Source organism: Pseudochaenichthys georgianus, chromosome 20, assembly GCF_902827115.2.
Source record: "Pseudochaenichthys georgianus chromosome 20, fPseGeo1.2, whole genome shotgun sequence".
Taxonomy (NCBI): domain Eukaryota; kingdom Metazoa; phylum Chordata; class Actinopteri; order Perciformes; family Channichthyidae; genus Pseudochaenichthys; species Pseudochaenichthys georgianus.
Genome location: NC_047522.1, coordinates 22,072,396 through 22,081,096, shown reverse-complemented (window position 1 = coordinate 22,081,096; position 8,701 = coordinate 22,072,396). Strand labels below are relative to the sequence as shown.

Genomic DNA, 8,701 nt, shown 5'->3' with positions numbered 1-8,701 from the left:
TTCTATGGACAAAGGGTGCTGAGAGATTCTGGTATGCAGACAGACCTGTTCAGCTGCTCTAACGGCAACGTCTGAAACAGCAGTCAAACACACACACACACACACTTCTTTATCCTCATGTTTTAATTATTTGGGAGAAACATGATGAAATAACCGGACAGCAGAGTTTGGACTCGTACACATTCACACAGCAAAGTACACGACACTGCACAGCGTGAAACACAAACGTAAAAAGAACAAGGCCGACAAAGCCTTCACGTGGAACGCTGGCAATAAATAGGATGATCTTATATTCAATACTCTTCTGTACAGATGGTTCATGAGTCACAATACATCAACCGAATAACCGTCTCAAGGCAGAGCAACACGGACACACAAAGAAGTCATGTAAACAGAGAAAGGAAGAAACAGGGTGGAAGAGATCCCTCTTTCGTACGTACACACACACACACACACACACACACAAGTACACGACCATGCAGAGGATCCAGAGTTTGCCTACATGTATGAGGCAGAACATAATAATGAATACAGTACATCTTTCTCTTGTCCCTCCACACACTCGGTCACAAAGGGAGCACCGGGGATACAGGGAGGAGGAATGTGATGCTGCAGCGGAGAGATGAGAGGCGGCGGATTATTCCTCCAATGTGCGGAAACTGTTCTGCATGTCCTCCAAAAGCTGAGCATATTCGCCCTTGATCTTGGCCTCGCCCTCCTTCACCGGGTCCTGCAGCGACGGAGAAATACAGTCAGGACAGAAAACCTCACTCTTGACACTTTGATTATGTTCAGATGTCAAAGACGTTCTTGGACACAAAGGGTCCCATCGGAGAAATGCTTAATTTCTAACACGGCATGTGCAGACCCAATACAACGAGCCACAACCGCTCAGTTTTAATAGTGTTTAGGTTAAAACACGTTGCTCTTTTGTCTTGAAAGTGTCAGCTTTTTGTGAATGTGTGTCGTTTAGTTTGTTAGCAGGATTATGGGAGAACTCGTGGAAGGTGTTGATGAGCCAAGGAATCGCATCTTGAGAGGATCCAAATCTTTGGTTTGACTTCCTTTCATCTCAGACCTTACAAAGGATAGCGAAGTCTAAAATACAAACCAAATAGGCTAGCTCTTAAAAGAGAAAACATGCTGACAGATATCACTACTTTTGATACCAACTTCCTCCCGAGTGCTTTTCTGTTTTGTTGTTGTTTTATTGCCTGTCCTTGTTTGTCTACCCTTCCCCAAATGTAAAGCACACTTGGACACACACACACACACAGGTTGGCATCACTATCACGGCACACAGTGGAAGAACACTCCGATTCTTTACTTAAGTAAAAGTACAAATATAGGGTATTTAAAAATACTTCATTTTAAGTCAAAGTACACAATTAAAAATGTTACTTAAGAGAAATGCAGAATAATTTTCAGTATTAGCAGTACGGTACATCTTCTCATACATCATGTGTTTTTATACATAAACTAGTAACTAAGAGTGTGAAACATTTTTTTAAAAGTACAGCAATTGCCAACAAAATAGAATTTGGAAATGGAATACAAGTATGTAGAATAAAATACAAATAAAGTACAAGTTTGTCAAAAGTGTACTTAAGGACAGTACTTGAGTGAATGTACTTAGTTACTTCCCACCACTGACAGCATGTGTGTGAAAGTACACACACACACACACACACACACACACACACACACACACACACACACACACACACACACACACACACACACACACACACACACACACACACACACACACACACACACACACACACACACACACACACACACACACACACACACACACACACACACACACACACACACACACACACACACACACACACACACACACACACACACACACACACACACACACACACACACACACACACACACACACACACACACACACACACACACACACACACACACACACACACACACACACACACACACACACACACACACACACACACACACACACACACACACACACACACACACACACCTTGAACTTCATGGCGCTGAGCCGGTAGAGGATCTCTCCCATGTGCTCTTTGATCATGGCCCAGGTGACCCTGTGGTCGCTCTGAGCCGTGGTCTCCACTGCGTGCCGCGCCATGTCGTAGAAAGAGATCATGTTGGACAGGATGCCCACCGTCTTATAGAAGGGACAGAACCTGAGGAGATCGACACGGAACAATCAGCACAGGAAACGCCCAACAGTGGAGTCTCACTTTCTCTCCTCGTGTTCTGTAACTGCGAGTGTGACTGAAGGGTTACCTGTCGTACGGAGTGTAACCGTTCTGCTGCAGGAAGTCGTCTTTGATCAGTTTGGCAACTTCAAGGGTGATTTTATCCGATTCTGCCAGTGATGCCTGTTCAAATGTGTAGGAGCAAAACAGATATGGTTTGGATGGGATGTTCTTCGATGCAAGTCTGACTTTGAAGCTACAATCAGATGAAAGCTAATCAAAAAAGAAACCGGCGCCTTTCTGATGAAATACCTTCCCGACGAGCTGCACGATCTCCGCCAGGTCCTCCTCCTCCTGCAGGATCTCCTTGGTTTTGGTGCGCAGAGGCACAAACTCTGGGAAGTGTTTGTCGTAATACTCATCGAGAGCGCGGGTGTATTTGCTGTAGCTGATCAGCCAGTTGACGGAGGGGAAGTGCTTCCTCTGAGCCAGCTTCTTATCCAGACCCCAGAACACCTGAGGGACGAGATCAGGGCAACATAAAGTAAAGGCCTGAGCAACTTCAATCAGTAGAGCCTGAAAAGAAAAATCTGAATTTGACGATTTACCTGTACAATACCCAGGGTGGCGGAAGTGACGGGGTCAGAGAAGTCTCCTCCAGGAGGCGACACACTGAGGAGCAAATACATTTAAGCTTTGTATTCTACTTATTTTAACGTCCAAATATAATATTGAATTGAAATGCTTTGGTCAGAAACACATAAAAGTGAGTGACAGTCCACTGTGTGTGCAGGAGTGTCTCCCTCTGGTGGGCCGAGGCAGTACTCACGCTCCCACGATGCTCACGCTGCCCTCCCTCTCAGGGTTTCCCAGACACTTCACCCTGCCGGCGCGCTCGTAGAAGGAGGCGAGGCGGGCGCCCAGGTAGGCAGGATACCCGCTGTCTGTGGGCAGAAACAGGAAGCACTTTAACGGGTAAAAGATACTCTGTCCACCATCAAAGCAGACAAATATTCACATATAAGACCGCTGTAATTAAAAAGTCGTTTCGGTGATAGTTGGAATAAACCTAATGCCAGATATACCGAAGCTCAACTCATCCACCTTCAGCTCTTTTTATAACATCCAGGAGACTCCAAGCTCACCAGCAGGCATCTCAGCCAGACGTCCAGAAATCTCCCTGAGAGCCTCGGCCCAACGGGAGGTGGAGTCGGCCATCATGCTCACATGGTATCCCATATCCCTGAAGTACTCGGACAGCGTGATTCCTGCCAAGACAAGCTATAGTCAGCGTCCACCACCCACTGAGGACACAAACACGGGAAGCATGTGATGTGTTGTGGCATACGAACCGTACCCGTGTAGATGGAGGCTTCGCGGGCGGCCACGGGCATGTTGGAGGTGTTGGCCACCAGCGCTGTTCTCTTCATGATGCTCTCCGTCTTCCCGTCCACCTCCATGGTCAGCTGAGGGTCAGAACACACCGTCAGTCACTCTGAACCTCATCAAGGGGAAGTAAGTAAGAGCTTGAATACACTCGATGGCTGGGGCTCGTAAAATAAAGAGCTTTTTGAACAGGAAAGGAAACTAATATGAACCAAAATGAGCCTAATATGTCCTCTTTAAGAAACGCCCACCTCTGGGAAGTCCCGCAGTACTTCTGACATCTCGTTACCGCGCTCCCCGCAGCCGACGTAGACGATGACGTCACTGTTGGAGTACTTGGACAGCGACTGAGAGATGACAGTCTTGCCACAACCGAACGCTCCGGGGATGGCTGTGGTTCCTCCCTGCACACAGCTGCACACACAGAGAGGAGGGGGGGGTTAGGGTTGGCCACATGTCTTAGCGATGAAGTTAGTAAAGGAGGAGACGCACGGGAAAAGGGCATCCAGCACTCTCTGTCCGGTCAGCAGCGGGTGATTGGCCGGCAGCTTCTCCGTGACGGGTCGCACCTGTCTGACGGGCCACACCTGGATCATGGTGAACTTCTCCTTCAGCCCCTCGAACTCCAGCTCCATCACCACGTCCTGGGGCAGAGACGCAGGGCATTAACACAACCACCCGACAGTGGGGAACTGAGCATCAGGAGGAGGGGGGGGGGGGGGGGACGACGACTCACGTTGACGTCGTAGTTTCCGGGCGGAGCCACGTAGGTCACCGTGCCTCTGTTCCTGGGAGGCAGCATGATCTTGTGCTTGATGAGGGAGTTCTCGCACACTATGCCGTAGATGTCTCCTCCTGTGATGTGGCTGCCAACCTGATGGGGATACAAAACAAAAATAATGATATATATCCCATTTGTATCCTAAGCTTACATTTTCGGGTTTAGGTGTAATCTTTGAGCACATTGAACTACGTTGTCCCACGTGCTCAAAGACCAAATATTGTATAACTTCGAAAATAGAAATGCACAATCAAGTATTTTACATCCATCATAACAAGTTGAATATTAAATATATGTACATTTAAAGACATCTAACTTCCTTTTCTATGCCCGTCCATTCCATAAAATGTAAAAGATCAATACAAATATAGTTTTAAAAAAGACAGAAAAAATGTTCCTGCTTTTAAAACGACTTCTATTATTAACCAAAGTGTTTTCTGTGTAATCTAACATTTTCAAAGTTTGCCCAAAGACAATCAAAACAAATAGTGTGGTGAATATAGTCTGTGGACAGCCAAGGTTAAACATGAAGGTTGTAATCCCGCACACACCCGCAGGCTCTTGATGGGATTAAACTCCCACTTGAGGTCTCGGTTCAGGGCTCCGATGTTGACTCCTCGGGGGATGTAGATGCTCTGCGTCATGTCGTTGATGTCCTTCAGGGGTCGCTGGATACCGTCGAAGATGGAGCCCATGATCCCTGGACCCAGCTCCACGGAGAGAGGCTTCCCCGTCCGCAGCACCGGGTCTCCCACAGACACACCGGCTGCACCCACGCTCAGGACAAACATTCAGACTGGGATGTAGGATTTACATTAACATTACAAACACTTTCATGCTCAGAGGGCAGCGCTACTCCCCCTGCTGGCCTCTCTTCACACAGACTAGGTGCGACCAAATAAATTATTTTCTCACAGTTCATGGGTCGGAAAATGTGCCGATTCACTTCCCCTTCCTTCTCGCTTTAAAATAAAACACATTTGCTATTGGATAAAAAATGAATGTGTCGTATGGATTAAAACACGCCATATTTTTGTGCTCACGGTAAATATATTGTGTCTTAAATGTTCGTATCGTCTCATTCTTCTGCAACATTTGATAAATATTATATTTCAGAGGTGGTTGTATCTCTCTTTTCGGCTCCCTACGGATACCATGTGATGGGTTAAACCGTATGGCTGCCACGAATGGATCAATATAAGCTGTGACATTGAATTCAAAAGGCACAGTCGCGCGTCCAGAAGGATACATGTCTCCTCGTAGACCTGGATGGTGGCCATGTCTCCCTCCAGCCGGATGATCTCTCCCACCAGCTCACTGTGGCCGACTCGCACCAGCTCGTACATGGCTGCTCCCGCCATGGCTGTCGCCGTCACCACTGCAGAAACACAAGGTAAACATTAACAGCCCACAAAGAGGAAGAGCAGAACAAGTCTTTTGTTTGTGTTGCTGCTCAAATATTGAGCTTGTGTCTGTTTTAAAGGCTTCTTGTTTGGGATAATACTGAATGTCCTCTTCCAGTATGAGAGCCACATGATAACAAAGGTATCCCAGCTGTAGCTGTGAACATGACAGGATGTGAGATGAGCTAGAAGAGCATCAGGACTGTTTGAGGCAGATGATAGCTCTGTGATTAACATGATGACTCAGCCTCTATGGAGAGAGACATCAAGCATGCTCATTTCTGACGTGGAGCTAATCTGAAGTAAACATTGAATACTGCTTTCTACTCCTCCATCTTGTGACTGTGTAACTCCCTCTCTTGGATATCAGCATGTGAAGGACGCTGCTCAGGAACTAGTTGATGCTCTGTATGTGATGACTCCTTCCCTCAGGAGGGGATCACAGATACATGGATCCTGAGACTGAAGCTCGAGCCGGGGACGAGGGATATCTTTCTAACACTTCTGTAGTAATTCTGCAGGATGTAATGGTGGTGTTTATGTGGCCAACCTGGTCCGGAGACTCCATGGACGAATCCAAACTCGCTCTCCCTCTCCTCGTCCCTGATCCTGGGCAGGTTGGACATGTCCATCTTCACGGTTTAGAAATCCAACTGAAAGGAAACAAACAAAGTAAGGACACAGAGCAGGAAAGAAGGAAATGAACCACAGGGCTCAAGGAGAGGCTGATCATTGCTGTGAAACGCTTGTAACCAAATGTGTGTTTTTACATTTGAATTATTGAGCACTTTTATTAAAGCAGAAGCGCAGCTGTGGGCACGAGCTCTTTGATTACTGCAGTCATTTCATGAGACCACACAGAGCTGCTTAAGAACTGAGCCACTGTTACCAGCCTTATAAATTACACATAAAGCATTTGGTTCATATTTATCTGTGAAGAAGTAGAGTCGCTCTCATGATCACACAAAATAGATTTCTCACCATAAAAGGAGACAAAATGAAAAATAACCCATCGAAAATATATTTAAAAAAGTTAAAGATAATATGGAAATAACCCACTTATTCAGATGTAAATATGTGCGTAGCATCGTGCCATACCTCAATAGTGGCATCTCCTATTGTAACCATGGAAACCACTAGTAAAAAAAACATCCCTGCTGCTCACGACTCTTTATTTCTCATGAGCATTACGGTGCCTTTTCCGGGCCGGGCCTCCTTCTCTGCTGCTTCAGGTGCCGGAGAACAGTCGGCGTGATATAAGAGGGGAATCCCACTCCAGGTGGTGCATGATTCCACATTTCTCCTCTTGCAGGAATAACAAGCGAGTCGTGACACAAACCCATCCTCACAGAGAGCCGACTGCAGATGCACTGCCCGTATTAAAAATCTGCTTCATCTGCAATATTCTGTGGGCGTCACACAAAGCGATCCATTCAACATGCTCTTACTTCCTGAATGTGCCTTTTATAATTCTCTATTTGATATCCGTAACACACATTCAGTTCTCCACATCCACGCCCTTTTCGTGTCCTTCCCACTGACGCACAGATCTTCCTGTTTTATGCTGCTCAGCCCATCTGTGCAGGAACATAGGAGCTCCACCAAAAGACCAATGCAGGAATTACAAGACTGGCACCTAATGAGGTTTCACTCAAACGGAGCACAACTTCCACATTAATCATGTCTTGAAGTATCTATGTCAACTTCTTTTTTAAATAGCTTCTAAAAAGGAGAAAACAGTGAGCAGATAAGGGGTACATTGATCTGTGTTAATCCCTGCTGCAACAACAGACACTTGATCATATGATTGTAGCACATGACTAGTCGGCCTGGTCTCTATCAGTGTCTTTAAGGAAGTGGAAAACTAGCATGGTGCAAAACTGGGAAGTACACATTATGACTGTGAGGACACACTGAGGACACATTCTTCCACATGACTACAATCCATAATAAAGATAATTGTACCCTTCCTTACTACACTGCTGACCTTAGATGTATGCTGGTTAATGTGTGCTGGGTACTAAAGAAAGGATTGCATATATTCAATTGTTGGAAACGTGTAGGTTTGATGTCAAAAATAGACTCAGAAATATCACATGTAAGTGCAAAACATCCTGACACAATGATGTAAATTGCAAATTCCTTACATGCAGGTAGTTGGTCGCATGGTAGTAGCTTAAAGATTTTTGTTTTAATGTAAAAACACATGCCAAAATAAAGATATAATGGCCTTAGAATAACCTGGGGGGCTATTTATGATATATGTAATGTGAAAATGTATTTATGAAGGATATCTAGTGTGACAGCTTAACTGGAAACTAATTTACTGACACCGAAATTTGTCTAAAAACAAAAAAATATGATAAATAAAATAGATTTTCATTCAACCCCACTGAATTGATAAGGTTATTCGGTGTTGTGAAAACGATAGCAGGTCCTCGGCCTGGCTGAAAATCGATGGTTCTTCCGTTTTTTGTTCAACCAAAAATGTTACATTATCCACACACGACCAGGATACAAGTGCATAATATTGACAACACAGGTAAATAAAATGCTTTAGTTACCGTCTTGGTGTGGAGTGGTGGTTTAGTGTCTTGCCTCGAGAGAGAGAAACGTTGGTTGCTGCGGTGCGTGACAGCAGACTGAGATCAGCTGACTTAATTCACTGCTGTTTTACTGCTGGGCCCAGGCAACTGGCGCCATTTTGGCTCCTCCTCCGGGCTCTGCCGTAAAGAGTTTACAAGTGTTAGAGATTGACAACTGTGGATGGAGATTCGTCTGGCAACACATGCAAGAATACTACTGTTAATGTTGCCTGTTTTAACTTAATACCTTCAATTTATAAGAATGTAAGTAACAGCAGTCTATACACACAAACATATGTATACAGTTGTGGAATATAATTAACAGAATTGTATAGT

The 8,701-nt window shown here is 45.3% G+C and overlaps 1 protein-coding gene across 1 annotated transcript; it reads right to left on the bottom strand.

Annotated features, from left to right (window-relative positions):
* Positions 1–105: 105 nt before the first annotated feature.
* atp6v1ab (ATPase H+ transporting V1 subunit Ab) lies at positions 106–8,453 on the bottom strand. Its single transcript, XM_034108704.1, has 15 exons — positions 8,345–8,453; positions 6,331–6,433; positions 5,627–5,755; positions 4,929–5,143; positions 4,333–4,470; positions 4,089–4,240; positions 3,848–4,010; positions 3,568–3,676; positions 3,356–3,478; positions 3,040–3,154; positions 2,819–2,882; positions 2,523–2,726; positions 2,299–2,393; positions 2,024–2,195; positions 106–730 (listed from the first exon to the last, which is right to left on the bottom strand). Exons 2-15 carry the CDS (start codon positions 6,410–6,412, stop codon positions 638–640), a joined length of 1,854 nt encoding a protein of 617 aa, XP_033964595.1. The 5' UTR covers positions 6,413–6,433; positions 8,345–8,453; the 3' UTR covers positions 106–637.
* Positions 8,454–8,701: the final 248 nt, after the last annotated feature.

Bases quoted from the DNA above. Each gene is read 5' to 3' on its own strand.
- atp6v1ab (XM_034108704.1), bottom strand. From the start codon at position 6,412: ATGGACATGTCCAACCTGCCCAGGATCAGGGACGAGGAGAGGGAGAGC. The intron at 5,756-6,330 runs GTTGGCCACATA...GTGTTTCTGCAG, and splicing joins CCATGGAGTCTCCGGACCAG to TGGTGACGGCGACAGCCATG. The intron at 4,241-4,332 runs GTGAGTCGTCGT...TCTCTGCCCCAG, and splicing joins CCGGAAACTACGACGTCAAC to GACGTGGTGATGGAGCTGGA.